Source organism: Paramormyrops kingsleyae, chromosome 3 (assembly GCF_048594095.1).
Source record: "Paramormyrops kingsleyae isolate MSU_618 chromosome 3, PKINGS_0.4, whole genome shotgun sequence".
Classification (NCBI taxonomy): Eukaryota; Metazoa; Chordata; class Actinopteri; order Osteoglossiformes; family Mormyridae; genus Paramormyrops; species Paramormyrops kingsleyae.
The window spans coordinates 2,869,888-2,891,157 of record NC_132799.1 but is presented as its reverse complement, the minus strand read 5'-3'; the positions used below and the strand labels follow the sequence as shown (position 1 = coordinate 2,891,157).

Below are 21,270 nucleotides of genomic sequence, written 5' to 3'. Positions count from 1 at the left end.
GAAATGCAGCCGGCCGGCCGGCCACGTCCCGGACAAGGTGACCCAGTGAGCTGAGGGGGAACCAGTGCGGCAGGAACGGTGACTCACCATAAAAGGTCTGTGAAACCACGGTGCAGATGCATGGTGGCGGGGCAGCTGCTCAGCATGGACAGAATGCACTCCAGGTACAGCAGCTGAAGCAGCTGGTTATCACTGTGGGGGGGGGGGGGCATACATCAATGGGTCTACAGCAGCCAGAACAGGAAGTACAATCTAACGTGGTCACACGAGAGAACATCATAACATCATATCCTTTAACTGTGAAATGCATTGACCTGCATAGAACTGGCAGCCTTTTGGACATTCAAACCAATGACTTGAACAGGACCCCCCCCTCCCCCAGTAGCTTGTAGGTGCGTCTCCCCCAGCCATCCCACCTTGTGACCCGTTCCAGCTTTTTGCAGAAGACAGTGAGCACGGTGACGACGTCCTCGTACAGACTCTCGGTCGTCGGGGAGGCATCTTCAGACAATAAGCGGGAAATCATAAGGAGGTTGGTTACTGAAATCCAACCGCTGACGAGGCCCCAGCACCCCCCGCTTCCCCCCGGGAATCCTGCCTTTGCCTTGGCACAGAACCAGTGAGGTCATGCATCACTCTCCTTCCAGGAACACACCAGCATGTCGGCCATAAAACAGCCATTACTGTCCCTTCCTTTCCCCACTCTGGCCCACCAGGGACCCGGTTGCCGCCTTTTCCGATAAACAGACAATATAAAGTACCTTTGCGCTGCACTGTTGACAACACCCACTCGTCTCCTTCTGCTGTCTGCAGAGAAACAACGAGGGCAGTCACACATCTCCACTGGAATATAGAGCCACACAAAAACCTGGCTGATAATCCATCCAGCCATCAAATCGATTGTTCTGGTCAGGGATGTGGGCTCTAAGTTAACTGTAAAGACTGTTTGTCCACCTTGAGAATGTTTTGATCAAACAACCTCCAGTCGCTATTCATAATAGGGTGTAACTGAAAATCAATAGGAGAGCAGCAATTCTCCAAATCCATGGTTCAGTTTTCTTTTTTTTGGGGGGGGGGGGGCAGGTGAACAATGAAAAGTGGGGAAAAAAATTCTAGATTTTATTAATCACCAACAATTTGTAACAATAAAGGGGGTTAATATCCCTCTTGAGCTAGCCTAGATTTTATTGCAGCTGTGATCGATGCCTCGATTATGATTGGACCAAAATAGTCACATGACACTCACAGTTGGAGGACAACATAATGTGTAATATTTACAAAATGTATAGCATATCAATTTGTGATATACATGTGTTATAGTGTTAAATAAAAACTGAGCTCAACAGGCTACTCCTAGGGTTGGGTATAGGGTTGGAACTGCAATACGAGATTTTGAACATTGCGGTTTTGGTCTTGGTTTCAGACGCATCACTCTCTTAGATATCAAAGTAGTCAAACGTGATGGGCAGCCAGCCCTCAGCCCCCACAACCCCCCCCCCCCTCCCCAGCCACTGACCGTGTTCTCCTGCCGATGACGCAGCTGCAGCGTGAGATCGCCCAGCATCTGGCTGAGTGTTGCGCGTATGGCTGTGTTGATGCTGCGCTGGTGGAAGCTGGACATGTAGGTCTCAATGCACACCTGGGGGCAGAAAGCCGGGGGAGGGGGGCACTCAGAGCCGTGCTTAGGAGGAAATCAATCGCAGAGCCTTCAGCGTGGATCCTCACACATCATGTGATTTGTTAATTCCTATCCATTCCCACAGCTTAAGCGGTACAACCGGAAATTAATTATCAGGACCATTAATACAATTCATTAACATCTGGTACATCTTAAAAAGGCCTCTTGCCAGATAGGATCACAGTCGCTCATTAACATCCAGAAGTCCCCAAGGATCGATGACAAAATGCCGCCGGACAGCGCGCGCCTGCTCCTTGGCCGCCCCGTGAAGCCGCCCCGTGAAGCCGCCGGGGAACACGTGCCGAGATCTGCTCTGAGCACGCTCACCGGCGTTCAGTCAGCTGAGGACACGGAAGCGCTTTGCGTTTCGTCGGCTACATCTAACCTCCTTCCTAAAATAACACTCCCATCTCTATTGCTAATTTAAAGCTGGCGATGGGAGCGACACACAGCCCTCATTACTCAAGCAGCACCATCCTAATTACACAGTAAATCACACGGCAGGCTGGGTCCCGCCATAAGCGCCACTGCTCTGCTCTCTGATAGGCCTCTTTGCTGGTAAATTCAGGTTAAGTGCAGATTTTCATATACAGTACATATTACTTTTTTTTATTCATTCATTTTATCGGACCCTTTTTATTCCAAAACGATGTACATTTTTGAGAGAGGAGGGTCCAGCAGGCCCTGGAGCAGCTGGGGCTCAGGGGCTCAAAAGTCACTCTGCTGGGCAAATCCCAAGCGTGTGTGTGTGTGTGTGTGTGCGTAATGTATATTCAGCTAATTTTTAATTTATATAACCCCTTTCACAACACGGTTCTCCCAAAGCAGTTAACAAGAATAGTAATACATTACTAATTTATCAATCCATCCATTTTTTATAACCGCTTGTCCCACTCCGGGTCGAGGGGGGTCCGGAGCCTATCCCGGAGACTGCGGGCGGAAGCCAGGGAACAGCCCAGGAAGGGATTATTAATTCATGGATACTAAATTGTTATTTTAGTATTTTTGTTGTAGGGTGATTAATGTTTCCATTTTTCTGGCTGTTCTTATCAGTTTCATTATGCTCCTTTATTGTGGCAGGCCGCAGCTGTTCTGCTGAGGCAGGCCTGCTCTGCTGGCCTCATCCATTACTCTTTATCTGGAGAAATACAAATGGATTCCATAAACAGCTGTTATTTTCTTCCATTCAACAGAACAACAGCACAGCATAGTGCAGCGTAGTCGGGGGCATCGACGCCAACGGTGAGTCAGAGAGTCTGGAGCGAGTAAAGCATTCACACCCTGTGACACCACCTAGCGTTAGGACGCGCCACGGCTGAGCGCCCGTTAGCATCGCAGCTAATCGACGCTCGTCTTCCCAGGACGGCCAGCGTCTGCAGTCACGCTCTGCCCCCGAATCAGACCGATGACGGCTATGTAGTGATTTTCCACTCCGCCACATTAAGCGTCTCGTCCGCCCATCTGTGACGTGGGCAATACATTAATTCTGACATGCTGTCGGCAGCTGTGATTGGGGGTTTCCATGGATACGGGGGCCAGGGAGACGGGAGGATGGAAAGCGGGGCCCTCGACAAGCTGAAGGTGAGGGGCTGCAAGTCTGTTTTTAACAGGAGGATAGGCCTTTTCAGGACACGTCAATCGACATACACATACAAACATTAATAATGTTAGCATTTAATATACCACCAAAAACTGTTGACATCATCATAGCACAGAAATACTACTTACAATCAGAAGTCATTACTTATTCTGATATAATGGCATAACTGACCAGTTAATTGTTACGACTGTTTCGTCTCTTATTTCCACAGAGCACAAAAAGTACACAGAATGAATACTGAATCCCATAAAGCAATCTCGCTTTACAAATTTATGCCTGGAAGCATTAAAACCCGTGTTATTTACGAGACAATGACAGGTCTGCGCTATCCAGCATGATGTGTGGCTCATTTTTTCGGCAGTGGGGTGTTCCCGGGGGGGCCAGTCCATCAAGCCAGTAAAATGATTTTATGAGTTAATCAGCGACCAGGATTTCATGGGTACAGGTACTCACAGAGGAAAACAAGTCACCTCTGAGAGATCATTCCTAAAAATGAGCTCTGGAAGACACAACCTACCTCTGCAATCCTCAGGATGGCGTCTCCATTGATCTCGAAGGTGGACGAGTACGTGATGCAGAGCAGGACCTACAGGGAGAAGGCATGCAGCTCAGCAGATTGCACATGGCTGTACTGTCGTCAGCTCCTACATCGTGCTGAAATGGCTTCTCTTTGGCTTTGCTATTCACGTTACCTCCTGCGGGATCTAAATCTGACCCCAACTGCGACCTTAATCCGCACGACCTCCTGATGTTTTTCGGAATCTTTTCCGCATATAAAATCATGTGAATTTTGACTCTAAATTTGTCTTAGGTTGTGCCTTTGTGACGGAACTGAGGGCAGCCCAGAAGACATTCTGCCTTTGCTTATTGGGAATGTTCCAAGATCAATGCTAACTGCAGGCCATATTGGATAATCCAATCATCCATCCATCCATTGTCTGTAACCGTCTGCCCTATTCAGGGTCGCGGGGGGGCTAGAGCCTATCCTGGAGGCTACGGGCGGAAGGGAACAACCCAGGATGGGGCGCCAACCCAACGCAGATAATCCCATTAGTTGTAGCAAATGTGTTATAACAGAGGTACAGTTACGTTCTTTTCAGCGCTTGACGCCATAACCAGCCGCGATGCCAAGGCGGACACAGGTAGCTGGTGCCCCACCCTGGAGGTGGGTGTGGCCAGCTGGCAGCAGCACTGGCTCTATGCCCAGCAATCTGGGGGAAAAACGGAGCGTGCCGACAGTGTGCGCCACAGCACAGAGACTCCACCAGGCGGGCAAAGGCGTCCAAATGCCTGTGCTGATACACTCTCACTGGCCAGGAAAGGCCTGTGCTCCCCACTGCTGAATAATCACATGGAAGCATCCAGTCCTTTACAAACCATAAAAAAGACTAATACTGTTAAATCCACGGGTAGGACAGTTGTGAGCATTTCCTTACAGATACCACACTGTCCGTAGCCCTGGGAGTCCGTGTGTTTTGCGTGTTGTACTTCATTTTAACACATATGCCAAGATTATTACTTTAAACTGATTACCAAGAACAAAACGCAGCCCAAACACCAACGATGGGAGCGAAAATGTGGCCTGTCTGACAGGGGGCTGGGAGGGAGCAAAAACGTGGACTGTCTTTGGGTCACCGAGGACCGGGTTGGGAAGCAGTGCCTTACAGATACAGGGGAAGAGCGATGGAAGCAAGGTCTGAACTGGACATATTAGCAATCACTGTCTTCCGGACTCTCACCTTCATCACCTCCACCTGCAGGTCTTCGTGGAGAGTGGGCGTCACCCGCACAGCATCCAGAATTTGGCTCAACAGCTGCTTCTCCGGCGGCTCGGGATCGACTGCGATAAAGCGATCTTCACAGAGTATCTTCTGCACCATCAAGACAGAGAAAAAATCACTAAAGACAGGCAGCACTGCAAAGACCGAGCCAAGGCAGGAGGACGACGTGTGGACCAGCGAAAATAGGCTTTTTTTTCTTGGTGCCCACAAGTTTGTCAAGCCAAAGTCACTGGGCTACCTGGTAACTGTTAATCATGCAGAAACCAATAGTGGGCAAGGAGAAGTAGCATGGAAGTATGGTGGCTTTTTCCCCAAGACGGAGGCAGCACCTGCATCCCGGCGAGGGCCGTCTGCGCCAGCCTGCTGTTCTTAGACTCCAAGGCGAGTCGGAGAGGGAGCAGGCATCTCTCCCTGTGGAAAAGCAGCATGTAAAAGCCGGTAGGGGCCCCTCTACGGCACTGGATTAAAAAGTGTAGGATCTGATTTACAGAAAAATCAAAGCAAACAGCAGCAGTTGGACCAGTTAGTCGTCATGTTGGATATTTACAATCAAACGGTAATGCAAAGATCAAAGGAAGTTCATTTGTCCTTCTTCTAACTGAGCCAAATGAAAATGCTTGATAGGAACACAGAGGAACATAAGATTTTAACTACAACCACTGAAACAAATGTTATGTGTATTTACCAGGTGGAAACATACCATTAATTCTCCATAAGACAGCAATGGCCTGATATTCTCCAGTATAGTAAGGAGTCTGTTCTGTTGACTAAAGGAGGAGTGTTTTGCGTAAGTTTTTCACAAACCCTGCTGAGCAAGAAATCTTTTACCAGTGAGACACTTTCTTTCTCTTATACCACCAGCTACTTTTGCCCTTCATTTCCTCTCCCTCTCAAGCGCGGGCACCGTCTTTTCTGTGTCACTCCGTCTTGTTTACCGTCTTTGTGAGTATTCTCCATTCTCCATGTTCGTTTCTACAGCCAGGTAGGTATGGTAACAGCCTGCAGCCTTGGAGACTCAATGTCTTTGTATGCTGAACGGGTAAAACGAGAAGAGAACCATCGACGCCAAAAAGCACCCCCAGAAGCGGTTCTAGGCACCCCCAGAAGCGGTTCTAGGGAATCGTCCACAGAAAGCTGGACTAAACGATGCGGTGTCTTCCTGACCATTGACGGAGAGCCCAAGGTAGGTCATACATGAACCAAGCAGGACCTCCGTAATGAAAAAGCAGCAGCTTTTCATGGGCTACCTTGGTAGGTAGAATTAGCCATCAACACTGACTAAACCCCAGAAGGAGATACAGGAATGACAGGACAGGAACAAGCCATGCATGCAAATCGAGGTGCAGAGCAAATAGCCATTTATTCCTGATGGCAGCACCTACTATCGCCCCCTCCGATATCACCCCCCCCCCCCCCCCCCTCATTTAACATGAACCACCATGTAACAGCACCCTCTAACCCAAACAGAACATTCTCTCTGTTTATTACTATTAATGAACATATCCCACACATCTATTGTTCTAGCTGCTAAAAATATGAACACATTATATACCCTGAAATTAACAAAATACATTGAAAATAAAATACATTGAAAACATAATGGAAAACTCCCTCAAACCAGCCTTTATTACACAACACAGAGCCTGAAATGGAACAATGTGTCCACTGTAAGAGCTCGCCCTTTACAGCACTGCAAGTCCCTACCCCAGCAAACCAGACTGCAGAGTGTGTGGGCAGATACGCCTCGGGGGGGGGGGGGGGGAGGCGTCACATGGGCGGACAGGAGGGCAGTCAGGGCGTGCTCAGCCAGCTCAGCAATCCCGCTCAACACGGGTACCACTGCTGAACCCACACAAGGTGGCCAGGAGGGGGCTGTCCTCACCGTACTCAAATCCACACAAATTCAAGAACTGGCTGAAAAGTAGTGTCAGTAATCAGGACAGTACCGGCCATAAAGCTAAATGTATGACAGTATCTTAGTGACTCCCACTGTACTTTATGTGGACGTCACTCAAATTAAGGCTGATAGAAAGGGGTAAACTGAGCTTAAAAGAGATGATCTCCTAACCGGACCGGTCCATCTGGGTGCATTTCCAATGGCGGGAGGAGGCCCAGACAGGAAGAGCTGAGATGTTCGAGGCTGATCTGCTTTGACATGGACAGAGTACTGAAGCTGACCCAGATTATATCCGAATATTTGCAAGATACCGGAATGTCAGCTGAAGGTCGGATACGGATGATGACTCTAACACGCAGAACGTGGCAATGCCCGCACCCCGACACAGGCTCCGTCACTCTGACACGCAGAACGTGGCAATGCCCGCACCCCGACACAGGCTCCGTCACTCTGACACGCAGAACGTGGCAATGCCCGCACCCCGACACAGGCTCCGTCACTCTGACACGCAGAACGTGGCAATGCCCGCACCCCGACACAGGCTCCGTCACTCCAGCAGGCCAAACAAGCGAGGTGTCCATTTCCTTACCTGAGCTGAGACGGCAGGATTTTGAAAGATCCATTTTGTGCCTCAAGGGATTCTGTTGCATTATGAACAAAATGAGAGGATAAGATCAGGTCAGAATTTAGATAAAGGGTGAGTCAGACAGCATTTTCAAGCCATAACTGTATCTAGTGACCCATAAATAACTTTTCAACTATACCTTTATAAGAAATTTAAAATACATACAACTTGATGATACCTTTATGTGCATCTTGTTTTAGCTATTGGGCAAAAAGTAGCATTTTACAAACTGTGCATGAGAAATGAAGGACACATTTTGTTTAAATGGAAAAAAGAACAATCTGATAGCACCAGGCATGTTTCCAAGTGAAGTGGCATCTCTGATACAGGTGTCCCTCTGCCAAGCGCCCCCTCAATATCCATCCATCGCTCCCTGTGGCACCAAACCCATTATGTATCAGTTTGTCTGACAGACTGTTCGTCTGCAGTCATCTAGGATGCAAGCTGTGCACAGGGGCCGTGCTATCGTGTCATTCTATAATGCCCCCCCCCCCCCCCCCCCCCCCCCCCCGAAAAAGAGAGAAGGGACAGGTGGCCCGGCAGCAAGGCTGTGCTGACATCCTGCATGCTGCAGCATTAATCAGTGAATAAGGACCAACGAGCAGAGATGCCAGCAAGACACCAGGCTGCTGAGCACTGATCCAGAATCTGTTCTCAAAAACTACCCCTGTGTTTCACAGTACAGCATTTATAAAGGTTACAGAGTCTATGCAGGCAGATCAAAGTGTTCACTTCAGTGCGACTTCAGAAAGAATATGAATGATCTGCCGAATGTCCCTCAGCTCCAGAACACATAATGCGACCCAAAGAGGGTGAACAGCTGACAGATAATGAGTACTGATTCTTTTTCCGTAGTTTGAAATTGCGCTCATTCTGGACAAAATAATGGTCCTATATTGTTCTCCTTATATGTTTACTTTGTGAAAAAAGTTAATTTATTCCTGCACTAATCTACTTGACTTTTACAAACATGGTCAGTAAAAATTGCATCCATCATAGGATTGACAGGCTACTCAAATTCGGGCAACAGAACAACACATCTATTGTTTACAGAAGCAAGGGGGGGGGGGTGCCTTATTGTTGAAAACAGTGCAAAAATTGTCCCGTTACTTCTTGCATTTCTGGTGGTAGTGAAAAGTATGTGAACGCCCATCACACTGGAACAGAAAGGTAGCAGTGTGAAGAGCATGCTGCTCGTGCAGAAAGTCCTACGCCGCTGTAAATAAACAGGAGTGTCTGTGACGGCACTTAGCAGGCCCGAGCGAGGCTTTGCAGGCTGACAGAGCGCGGTCACAGCCCCAGCGAGCTCGTGGATGGGCATCCCTCATGCTGTGACACCAATGTCAACACACTGTGTAAATATGAGTGCAACAGCCAGCCTTAAATATACAGGATTCAGGGTAGATGTATGATCATATGGACAAAAGATTACACTATGAATGTTCTTCATACTTACAAGACCATTCGTGAGAATTTTAATACATTAAAATCAACGAGCCAACTAAATAGAAATATTACTTTTCTCCTTAAATCTTGATAAGACTATGATAATGAGATATACAGTGTTTATGCTTAAAATATTTTTAAGCATCATTTATAAGAGAGGCTACTTTCTGTTTCATTCATTTGATGTAACAGCTGACTCGCCTTGATTCCAATGCTAAACTTAAATCTGATATTACATCTAACCACGATAAATTACTGCGGAGATATTAGATGTATTATATATTACAGTTATTATAAGATTACTAACACAAACCTGACATGAGATTTACCTGCACTATCTAAGCAATCCTATATTTCTATTTAATCCTTCAAATCCGTAGCGTGGACAGTGGTTTGTCAATGTATTAATTACATGGTTTAACAGCAGTTCCCAGCAACTTTTTTTTCACAAAATAGTGCAGATTTGCACTATTAACATACATTTAATACAGCTGATAGATGGCATACTTCAGTTTTTTTACACTTCCGTATGTAGCCGAATGACATTAAATATATTTTTACATATTACGAGTATTAAATTTCAAAATTGTCAACACGATCAATACATTTCAGATGAGGCATTTCGGTGCGGTACATATCTGCTTGAAGGCGTGCATTTTTCGTCAAATACCATCATCATTAAAAAGTAAAGTGCCCGATTGTAGACCCAACTCGCAGGATCTCCTTCTTGACCAAATATTAGGCCCAGTCAGTATGTCCCCTTAGACGATGTTCGCTGTTAATATTATATAAACGATTTAATCATTCACTCTGCTGGTACGACAGGCAGCGCGTCAGGATCGCTTTAACGCCGTCAGGTGTCGCACGAAGTACCTACCACAAGCTAAAGTGCAGGCATCTCTTATCGCTTTGTGCTTATTCCCGGACGCATCTTTTTGTAGCTTTCGGAGTATTTCTTCCATGGTGAAAATTAATATACGAAACCTGATTTGAACCAACTGCGATTACGCATCTATTCCAGCAGCATCCTTGTTTCTAGCGATGATTCATCCCAAGGCCAGTGATGTAAGATCACACGTCAGTTCAGTAGGAAATGCCCATGTAGTCGGTGCGAAAATGGTCCAGGTTTCCCGGAACGACGGATCCAGGTCTTCAGACGGGGTGTCGCACTACTTGGGTGAAATCTCTGAAATCTCCTGTGCTGGACGCTGAATCGCACGTATGTGGCTGGGGTAACTGTATATCAAGACGGGCCATTTCCCTAATTCAGCCTGGGAAATTTGAAATCTGCAAACTGCGGATCTGGATTTTGGCTTTTTGCTGGAACGGAGGGATTAAATGGCTTGGAATCCGGACTGGGGCGCGCCGGGATGCCGCTCGGACTGTGGCCGCTGTTATGTTGCTCACCCTTCTGCATGCACGGCTTACTGATGGAGCTGTACGTCCATGTCCGCCTTTTATAAGGGACGCCTGAAGGGAAATTGTCATACAAAGGCGCCGCTTACTGACAGCTTGATTCCCGTGAATTCCACCCGAGATAATGTTATACCTCCAACATTATAAAAGACTATCAACAAGCACAAGCACAGCGACATCGGGAGGAGAGCATATTAGGAATATGGTTTATATGGTTTTATATATATATATATATATATATGTGTGTGTGTGTGTGTGTGTGTGTGTGTACACACATACATACATATAGTATGCATAGTACAGCTGTATACTTTCTATACACCGAGCTGTATATTGTTCTCTATGCTTTAAATAACCTATTAAATAATGGCTTTTATTGTTCTCGGTATATACCTATTATGCCATATGATTTCTCACGTTTCAACCATTTTCTTCTCTGTATTCTATATTCGAAAAATTCTGATCTGGGATCAGCTCGCCACCATCACATCCATTGAAGATTGACGTGGGGCGGGAAACGCGAAACAGATCCCAGATCGCATAGTTTAGAAGGATCTTCTCGCAATCTGGATAACCGGATAACGTAAAAAGCAAACGCGATTCTCGTTTCCGAAATCTCGTCATAGGTTTGCTGTACGTCATTGCACAGGTGAAATAGTAGCTTTAGTTAAGCAGGTTCGGGGCACTTTTTGGTCCAATTCCTACTGATATTAATACATTGTTGGCTGGTTGTTACGTGGCAGAACCGACATTTTAAATGTTGGCCACCGACCCGTCACCACTGCAGGCTTTTGCTTTCCACAGGTTGTGTTGAGCGTTTACCTGCTTGTACTATATTTTATCAGTCCCCCAGTTTTACCAATAATTGCAAATCCCAACACAATTTCTTTTAAATGCTTCATTTGACTAAGCAAAATTTCGTACCGAAACTTTTGTGCAGTTGTTTTGTAGTAGAGACATTCTGGGGTATTGTCTGTAAAAAGAGATACCAGTTTCACTTTCCTCTGGACATCTACCTAAAATCACAAATTGTGTTGAATGTGTGGTACGTCGTATTTAAACTCCATTCTCTACTACGGCAGTGCTGGTGTCAGAATTATAAGATGTAGGCTATTGGAGACTCTGTGTAATCGTTTACTTCACCCTTTCCCTCCCCCCAAAGATAAGGTATGCTCTCCCCAAAGCTGGTTCACCAAAACGATGAGCTCATTGATGCTTTAAATATTTTATTTTATTCGTGTGACGCTTTTATGTACGTGTAATGGTCTAGTATTGGCGGTAGGGGGCGCTAACGGTGTGTTGTTGAAACTACCAAACATTGCAAGCAGAGTAGTTTTCATTTTACTTACCAAATCTACTAAACGTTTTTAAACGATTTGCCTTATCTACCGTTACACATTTGTAATTGCAACGCGTCTTTGTGCGTCCTCTGTCTCATTTTGGAGAATTTAGTCAAATTAATCTTCTAATAGCCTATTTAACGTCAGCTAACAGAGAACGATATTAACTATAGGCCAATGGTATCTCTTAGTCAGTGTTTGTTTTGTCATCGATCGATGACAAAGATTGGTGGTAACTCTTTTCTGTTATTCAGGGAAATTAATATTTGAACTAGGCATAATGAACAGCAGCGACACAGTTTAATGGACCATGTGTAATATTTTAGAGTTTCATAGTCCCTGGGCGTTACATCTAACACGTCGGTCACAGCATTTTTGCCATCACTGGAGATAATATGACTGGGAAATATAATGCCCATGTTTATCAACATGAGATGCAGATATTTTTAAAATTAGGTCTTCGAGGTGGGCGTGTCTGTAAAGTTTTATGGTATTTATCCTGGTGACAAGCACTTCACAAATAATTTAACTTTAATTTGGAGTGCACGCTGGAATACGAATCAGTTAAAGGTGTCCCAGTGTACATTAAGTTATTGCACTTACATTTGAATTGGTAAGACCAAATTAATGAAAATCATTGTGAAAATGAGCAATGGCACGGAAAATAGTGTTATTCTTTTACTGAAAAATGTGGTTTACTACTGCATGAGCCCAGGTCTTTCACTAATAGTCATAATTGCTGCATTTAGTTAGATAATATTCTTAAACCGGTACAATGTACGGACGGTCACTCCTGGACCGGTGTTTTCTCCGTTGGGCGCGCATCTGCTTAATATCCCTTCACAGCAGAAGGAAGGGCAGTTATCCGGAGGTCTGTGTGCGAAGTGGCAGCGAAAGGGTGCGAAACCTGAAACCGGATCGGGGCGTCGAGGGCCGGTCGCGGACTGGCTCTGCGCTTGTCGTTTGCAACCTTTGGCCCATCCCCCAGCGCCCAGCCCGACAGGTTTTCGTACAGGTTTCTGCCTTTATTGCGTGCATTGCAGGCTCGGGCGGGGCGCTTGTGTATAACAGCCCGGAGTCTGTCGCCTTTTCAACGGATCACACAGCTTTAGGCTCCTTCGTGCGCTCCGGTCTGCCACCCTCATCCGTGCCCAATATGTTCCGCTGCGGGATCGCCTATAACAGGTGCAGGTGGATTTTGCCCCTGCTGCTGCTTTTCGCCATTATATTTGACATTATCGCCATCGCCGCTACTTCTGGATGGGTGGAGGACGAGAACGCGCAGACCCACTATGCGAGCATGTGGAACCAGTGCCGGGGACGTAATGATAACTGGGACTGCAAATCGCTCATGGAGTACCGTAAGTATGAGACTGTAACAGGGCTGATAGGTATCACAGCCTATATTAAGTATGATCACGTAACAGGTCAATGTCGGCTACCCGGTGTGTTACTATGGAAAATAGAACTTATTCCCGGATGCCGCTAATGAATTTGTTGTATAGTTGGGGAACACCAGCACGAGACACAAATATGTGTAGGTCTAAGGGGGTGAATGAGGAATTCGAGAAATAGGTCCCGGATACATGTGTATACATGTTTGTCGTGGCTTGATACCCGACGGAAAACTTTAGTTTGTAAAATGCCACCTGAGTTTCAAAGTAAACGGTGTTTTCACATTTACTAACTCCGAACTTTGAGGTTTTTTTTTTTGCAAGCTATACCATTTCTTCTGACAAAATTGCACATAAATGTACGTGCTGAAACATGCCCCGTTCCAGCAACCATTTTCTGGGAAGTACCTCCCTTGAAACGTCGCTATTGGCGGCGTTAAACATATTAATCCTGCTGAGACGGAGCATCGACGATTTATGTACGCAGAGGTATCTTTGAATAAACAAAGAATATCTAATTTAATTCAAGTTTTAGAAATTTCAAATTAGTGATGACGGTCCAAAGGTAGATGAATCCCGCTTACTTTTGTATGAGAAAATTGCTTACTTTGATTGACAGGAATAACTTTTAAACAGCTCTTCATATTACAAAGTTTAACCCCAAGTTAAAGTTTATATATATGCCTGTTAATTCATTTCTTTGGCACATCTTTCCAGTATAGTGCCTCAAATGTACTTTCATATTCAAATATAGTTTGTATTATGGAACACACTCAGTTATTTCTCACAATTACAGTGGAGCAGGCCGATTAACCGGTTTTACGGTGCCGGATTCCTCCGCTCAGGAGCTGCCAGTGCGCCGTCAATAGTCCATGTGACTAACACCGTGATGCGCTCTGAAATTAGCATTCGCGCAACGTACAGCTTCAGCGGCGCCGATTTCATTTTCATGAATATTTAAGAAGCCCACCGGACCCTCGAAGATACTTCCCCTTCAGCGCAGGAGTGGGCCAGCTGCTAAACGTTATTATTTTCCCGAAAGCTTTCCTCCCTCGTGTACAAGGGGTTACGTTTCTGCCTGGCGTACCATCTTAACAAAATTCACCCCTGTACATTATAAAAGTTGTACAGAGGTGGCTGTGAATGGATGCGATTACAGCTGTGTTTGGGCTTCATGTTGATGGCAGTAATATTTGCCAGTGATATCAAGGTGGTGAGAATATTGGCAACTGAAATGTCTTCTCCTACAATCAGCAGTTTTAGTTTGTCTCCCTTGCAGGTGACACTGTACTCACTTTCCCTCTAAGGCGGGTTTGACTGTAAATCTGTAGGATTGTTTATCGCACCCTAGATTTAGTCACCGGGATACTGTTGTGATCTGTAGCATTGATATGAAGAGCAGACTTATTTCTGAGTCAGTTTGAGACGCCCAGCTAAAGAAGAACTTACTTTGAGGACTTTGAGTGTTTGGGGCACTTGGATATTTCAGAAACTTTTCTGGCTAAACTTGTTCAATGAGCCCAGTGAACATGTAAGAAAAACAGGTTGTATCCTGGGAGGACTGTTTTTTAGAAAGCAAAAAATGAGATGAAATCAAGCTTTATTTGCCATTTGTTCAAATACAAGAAAGGGTTAGAAAAGACACATGCAGACCTTTATAAAGTTAATGATACAGTTTCATCTCCTGATGTTGATTTTCCAGTTTGATACAGCCTTTGACCGTGAGAAACTGCAGCAAGCACCAGAGAGAATGTAACACCTTTGCCTTGACTATCAAGCTGCAAATCTAACACATTTGCAAAATTTTATTCATAGATGATAACCAAGTTGAAAACTGCCTCCAGAAATGATTGGTGGTGTTCCAGAAAGTTCCTGAGTATTTAATAAGGTGTAATGTGTGGCTGGATTGCCCATGGCCTATATTTAGCTCCCTTGAAAGTGGTTGGTGTGGCTGGGAAGGGAAGTGATCAGACTGAAGGAATGCGGGTCTGCTGTGCTTCTCATGGAGCTGAAACATAACCTGCATGGGAGGGGAGACCCTGTCCTGTCTGTGAAAGCTGACCATGGGGGTGTGCCCCCCCCCCCCAGCCTTCCAGTGAAGGTCAGCAGCTGTCTTATCTGCCCCAAGTCCATCTGCTCTGGGTGCTTCACTCCAGAACAATGTGGCGCTTGTTTCAGCAAGCCGGCTGAGTTTAGGTGTTATCTCGTCATACGTTTCCTCAGAAACAGAGCTGGAAATAGGTATGTTAGGCTGGATCTGCGGAATGAGCAGGGCCGGGCAGTTGGCTGGGTTTTTCAATTATGCGTCAGTCTCTGGAAGCTTCTGTGCCACCAGGCGATCCTCATGGGCCCGCAGGGGTGTGCACTCTCTCCCGTGTGCTTCTGCCAGGCCTGCTCACCTTACTGACACGCCCAGAGAGGCCCAGAGTATGTCATGTGACTTGGTGCCAGAATGACATCTCTCACTGGAGGAGCCGACCATCCTGCTCAACCTTTGAAAGTTTTCACACTGTGATGCCTGTTACAATGTTATTTTTTATTTGACAGGTATGAGACATTGTACTGGTTTTAATTAGAGGCTTTTTCTGTGAATTACAGTATATTAGAAGTTAAAACAGAATTTGGAAGCATCGAGTTGCTAAACTTATCTGCATTACCAGTGGCCCAGTGTTACACCCCTGCACTGTGTTTTGCATTGATGCAGGAGGTGATATTTTGGCTGTAGATGAGTGACATGCACTCCTGCGCAGTTTGCATGCAGCAGAATGCTTCCTAGCACCTGGGTTGCTCTTCGAGCAACGCAGCTCACGAACCAGCACCCTCAAACACTTCAGTTGGCCGACCCCACCTCCCCCCTACAAATCACCTCTCCTACCCCCACCATGCAGTTACGCAAGTCACTGTCCACTGGAAACTTACTCCTTACTGGCATTTACTTTTAACCAAAGCAGCCTACACTTCTGGAGAAAGCAGGGCCAGTCAGTCTCTGGTGCAAGTGGGATTTGGGCACAGACACTAAATCACGATACCAACAGGAGCTGAGATGCCGGAAGTCATTGGTGCTTTTAAAGCGTTTTCTCTCCCAGCTCTGTGTAAAGGGAGAACAAAAGCTTCCCGCGCTGTAAGGGCACCCCTCTGGTCTGGGAGTTCTGTGTTTTGCACGTCAGAAAGAAGCACAAACGGCTGCCTGTAAAGAGCAAGCAGAAGCCGGGCTTCAGGATCTCGCCATGGGAGTGTGAACGTGGCAGCCGGCCAGCAGGGGCAGCGTAGAGTTACTCATCCCTCCAGCTAAATGAAGGATGTTTCACATCCAGGCAGAATGTCTGACTCAGGTGTCAGGCTGTGGGCGAGCCGCACCCAGACCGCAAGCCGCACCCAGACCGTGAGCCGCGTCGCTGAACAACATGCCGTCCGTGTCGTCTTTGCTTTGTTTTGTTTAGAACCAAGAGGCACAAAAATAAAACCGTAGAAACGCATCAGTTACGCCGACGAACGAGTAGAAAACACTCAGGAGTTTGAAAGCTGAGTCTGAAGTTGTGAGTGAACTGGTTTGTTTGATGTAAGTTATGGTAACATTGGAGTATGTCTGCTTTGCGTTTCAGCAGGCATATCGGTAGTAGAATGTGTCGGTGCCATTTGGGGATGTTGTCATTTCGTGTCCCCTGCTGTCCGGCGGCAGCTGGGCAGGACCTGCCACAGTTCACTTTGCCAAACGGAGCCCTGGAGTCTTTGACTTAGGCTTTTTTTTGGGGCCTTCAGCGAGCGATGGCTGGGGTTGAAGCAGGCGACAGGAGCCGGCTTGTTCGGCATGACCTCTCCCTCAGGCGAGTTCCAGCCTGCCTGTGTCTTCATAGGCTGGGTGTGTGACTCTGCACTTAATTACCCAGGGTGTGGCCTGTAAGTGACAGTGAAGGTCCTTGCCACGTGACACCGGTGATAATGAGAAACTGCCACTGTCCTCCCAGCACCGGCCGTGAACCTGGGGCCGCCCCGAGTTCATTCCCAAAGGTCAGCTCGCGATGGGCTGCAGCCAATGTCTGGCCCGTCCTGCTTAGGGATGGCCAGGAGGACATTATGGTGAAAGTCTGTTTTTTTTAATTGAATCTTTTGCCCCATTCTCATGTGGGTGGCGTTGGTCCCTCTCTCTCGACATATTTTGTTAAGGGTGTTCTTGTAAATTGAGACAGATTTTCAACTGTTTCATCTGGCATTCACTGAGGTAAACCCAGAGCACTGGGAACAAGCTCCACCTAAGGTATTTTACCCTGGAATGGGCTTATTCTGCAGCTGGCAACAGGGTAGATGGAGGTACTGGAATGGGAGTCATTGTGTCAAAAGCCTGTTGATACCAGAGAGCATGATTCAGTGTCTCAATCACATTGTGATCTTTCAGTGGAATTGTTACGAAGCACACAGGCCATTGAATTATTGTTTTGTTGTTGAGGTTTTTTTTAACGATGTGTTTTCTTTGGCAGCCTGGGCCCAGGCCGTAGCTGCTCTCATGATCCTGGGACTCTTCTTCCTCATCGTGGCCTTCATCATCTCCTGCCCAGCACTCTGCTGCAGTGTCAACATCTCCCTGCTCCCCGTTATCGGAGCCCTCCTCATAATTGCAGGTTAGTTCCCCACGGAACGCTACAAATCACCCCCGGGGACACGGCCGACGCTCTGCGTACGTGATTATTACACTGAGGGTGATCAAACCTTCACTAGCCAGTAAGTAGCCGTTAAGTCATTAAAATTGCTTTGTAATTTCTGAGGTAATGTTCAATGTCTTCAGCTGTTATATTGGTAAAGAAATATTTAGCGTGCATTATTCTGATTTCTAAAAAGTATTTTCTGCTGTTTATGGCATACAATGCGGGCAGCAGCTGGGCTGTTTTTAAATACTTAAAATAAAACAATCCAGCCAAAGCCTGAGGCTCTTTGCTCTTTGAACCGTGTGACAGACGGGCGCTTGGGCACAGCCCTTACATGAGAACACAACTGAATTGCTATGGCAACACTCCCTCCCGGACACGCCCTCGCCCTCGACCACTCCCGGCATGAGTCTGCCCCGGGGGGCGTGGCCTGGCCAGCTGTCATCAGGGATTGGCCAGCTGTAGGGAAATGCTGAGCCATTTCGCCACCTGCTGGTCTCTATCTTCATCAGACACTGCAGAGGATAAATCATTACATGAGGGGGCACAAATAATGTAGTATTTTGCTTTTAAATATGTATTAATTAACTATAAAGTCTAGGTTACATACTGATCTCATGTTCTTTCATCATTAATGAATCGTAACCCATCTTTTATGTGAAGTATCGACTATATTTGTTCATGATTTGTACTTCAGTCAACACTAAGTATTTGTGCCCCATCATGTAAAGTGTTACCCTGTAGTTATCTGAGGCATGGAATAAACTACATGAAGTCATAAAAATGTCATTGTCCTGTAACTTAAAATAATTAACCTTTTATAGGGACGTTAAGCCCTGCATTGTGCCAAACTGTGCTTGACTACGCTGACCCTAGTACTCCTGCCTCTATCCGGATAACCTCACCATTAGCTCTCCCAGTCGCTGCCTACCCAGGCCCCGACCATGAGGTAGAGACGTGCTGCCCTCCTCCCAGTTTCGTTCGGCACTGCGTTTTTTTTTTTAAACACGTCCACACCTGTCCGCTCGATTCACACGATGCAGTGCTGCGGCTCAGCTGCTCTTCCTCCAGTGTGATGATGCCGCTGTTCTCAGTTTTCTGGACGTTTTACCTGCAGGACAGTTAAATCTCAGTATTCGGGCGTCCTGAGTAAACCAGTAAGGTATAAGATGCAAATACCTTTCAGAAGTCATCTTTGAGATCTGCAGACGGAGATTCGCAGGACTCCGTAGCGGGGAATAGCCGGCGGCCAGCTGCACTGCTATTTTCCCAGTGCCTCTGAAAACCAGCCCTAACATGCATGCGGGGTTTGGTCCTTGACTCGGGCTGCATGATATCACATATCACCATTATAGGGTAATAATCACCACGCCTTTAGATGACGGGCGTAAACATTTGTCTGGGCGCCGGCCATTTGGTACTATACAGACGTTTACTTACGCCCATAATTTGGTAAGCAGGTTAGCAGTACGCCTAAAATATTAATGAGATGTGTATTGTGATGCCCAAAAGATAGTAATCTGTATAAATTCGGCGTACACTTATGTTTAAAAAATGTGTCGGACTTTAAACCGCAGAAAGTACCGCCACACCACCGAAGCCTTTTACCGTGTTTATCCACAATATCTCCTCCTTTAAAAGACGTCGTGGCTGCTGATCTGTCCCTTTCTTCACCGCCACTTTAGTACTGATCGCTTCCAAAGTGAATTTAATAAAAAATTCAGCAGCTCCTTATGTTGACGATATCGCAGTGTGCTATCGCGCGGCCCTGGTCCTGACGTATCCGATGGAGGCCCCGGCAGTAGCTCTCTCAGGCATCCTCATGGCCAAGATGGCCGCCACGCTGCGGCGCATGTTCGAAGCAGCACGGTGTTGCATCTCCCTCCTCTCTCTCCCCGCGCAGTGATTCTCCAGGTCATCGCGCTCATCATCTACCCAGTCAAGTTCAACGAGCTGATCTACGAGGGCCACTACTTCTACACGTGGGCATACGGCTTCGGCTGGGGCGCCACGCTGCTCATGATTGGCTGCAGCGTGCTCTTCTGCTGTCTGCCCAATTATGAGGATGAGATCACCGGCCTGGCCAAGACCAAATACATCTACAACAGCGCCTAGGGGCCTCAGCGCCGTCCGGCGGAGGCGGTGACAGGGAGCTGGGACACAGGGTGCCTGTCCGGACAGCTTCACGCAGGAAGCCCCTTTCATGCTTCCGAAATTCCCTCACATCCACTGCCTAGATAACGATCGAGCAGGAATTACTGCTGTTTAGCTTTACTGGTTCAGCTCTACTTGCCGGAGTGGGCCAAGGGCCTGAACGGTGTAAATAGTAACATATTTGAATACTTCCTTCCTGTTTTACTGGCTCCTCCCCCCCAAAAGGTGTGTATTTCTGATAGAGTAGGACCTTTGGGAATGTTAAGTGCTCTTAATCTTGAAGAATTTTTTCCAAAAAAATGCCCCAATGTCAGGCTGTGCTTGAGTTTTCCTGAGGACGGGGTTTTCAATGTCTTTGTGAAAATCGTCTATTATTACTGCGGTTGGGATCTTTTATTCTTTTCTCTAATTGAATCTGAAATATTACAAATAAGCAATGTTGCCTCTTATTTTTGAAGTTGTGCTGTATTCTCTACTACACTGTTTGCACTCCTTGTAAAACTGGTTTATTCAAATGAATGTTTTGTCAGTTTGCATCTTTCCATTATCATCATTATAATCATGTATTCCTGTAACTTTTTTGTAGTTTGAATCTTCATAAATGTGCCTTACTCCTTCATGGGGATTTTAATGCTTATATAATAAAAATTATCCAGTCATAGAGTTTTGTTACACTGAGAATTCAGCAGTCACCTTTAACCACCATTAGAGAATCACTGCTTTGCCACATTAAGCGACATGCATTTTAAGCTCCTTTAGACTTTTCTCAATAAAGTGCATTTTGAGACCATCTTAATTTCGCATGCAAGTCTGGATGTTTTACCTCAAGCAGAAAGTGAGTGTTAATGTTCCACCTGAGAGACAGAATGAGAATGGGCCCCGTTTTTGACACAATGGCAGCTGGAAATAAAATTAATATATTTTTGAGGGTTTTTTTCCTTGTACTGAGGGGAAAAAAGATGCTACGTATTCATTAAAAAACGCCTTAGAAAGTACTGCTATGTTTTACCTGCAAATACACTCGTACACAAATTCATGAACACGCACAATATACTGCCTTTTGTTCACATAAACAAGTGCACATGCACATGTGTAACTGCTACTTACACATGTATACAAGCACACAGAAAATACACACTATTACTGGCATGCAAACATGCTTTCTGAGCCATGCACGCACATTGCATACTGACGCAGCCGCGCATGATGCCACTGCTGACGGACAGAGGTAACAAAGCCAAACTGGAGTTTGACACGACTTACCCGAGGAAGCCAGTATACTTCTGGGAGTACCTATGA

The 21,270-nt window shown here is 46.2% G+C and overlaps 2 protein-coding genes across 3 annotated transcripts in view; one reads left to right on the top strand and one right to left on the bottom strand.

Moving 5' to 3' along the window:
* arfgef3 (ARFGEF family member 3) overlaps nucleotides 1-10,483 on the bottom strand; it is a 30,790-nt gene extending 20,307 nt beyond the window's left edge. For both annotated transcript variants that reach the window (XM_072709386.1, XM_072709387.1), the window contains exons 1-9: nucleotides 9,905-10,483; nucleotides 7,546-7,597; nucleotides 5,389-5,470; nucleotides 5,018-5,149; nucleotides 3,796-3,864; nucleotides 1,517-1,639; nucleotides 762-807; nucleotides 417-501; nucleotides 88-192 (exon numbers count right to left, since the gene is read on the bottom strand). In XM_072709386.1, the coding sequence (XP_072565487.1) occupies nucleotides 88-192; nucleotides 417-501; nucleotides 762-807; nucleotides 1,517-1,639; nucleotides 3,796-3,864; nucleotides 5,018-5,149; nucleotides 5,389-5,470; nucleotides 7,546-7,597; nucleotides 9,905-9,989 (779 nt within the window). In that variant the 5' untranslated portion in view covers nucleotides 9,990-10,483. The remainder of the gene's footprint in view (nucleotides 1-87; nucleotides 193-416; nucleotides 502-761; nucleotides 808-1,516; nucleotides 1,640-3,795; nucleotides 3,865-5,017; nucleotides 5,150-5,388; nucleotides 5,471-7,545; nucleotides 7,598-9,904) is intronic.
* A 2,318-nt stretch (nucleotides 10,484-12,801) lies between these two features.
* Nucleotides 12,802-20,767, top strand: perp (p53 apoptosis effector related to pmp22). The gene is made up of 3 exons (XM_023799803.2): nucleotides 12,802-13,144; nucleotides 17,653-17,793; nucleotides 19,721-20,767. The coding sequence occupies exons 1-3, from the start codon at nucleotides 12,940-12,942 to the stop codon at nucleotides 19,930-19,932; spliced, it is 558 nt and encodes a 185-aa protein (XP_023655571.2). The 5' UTR covers nucleotides 12,802-12,939; the 3' UTR covers nucleotides 19,933-20,767.
* The last annotated feature ends 503 nt before the right edge of the window (nucleotides 20,768-21,270 follow it).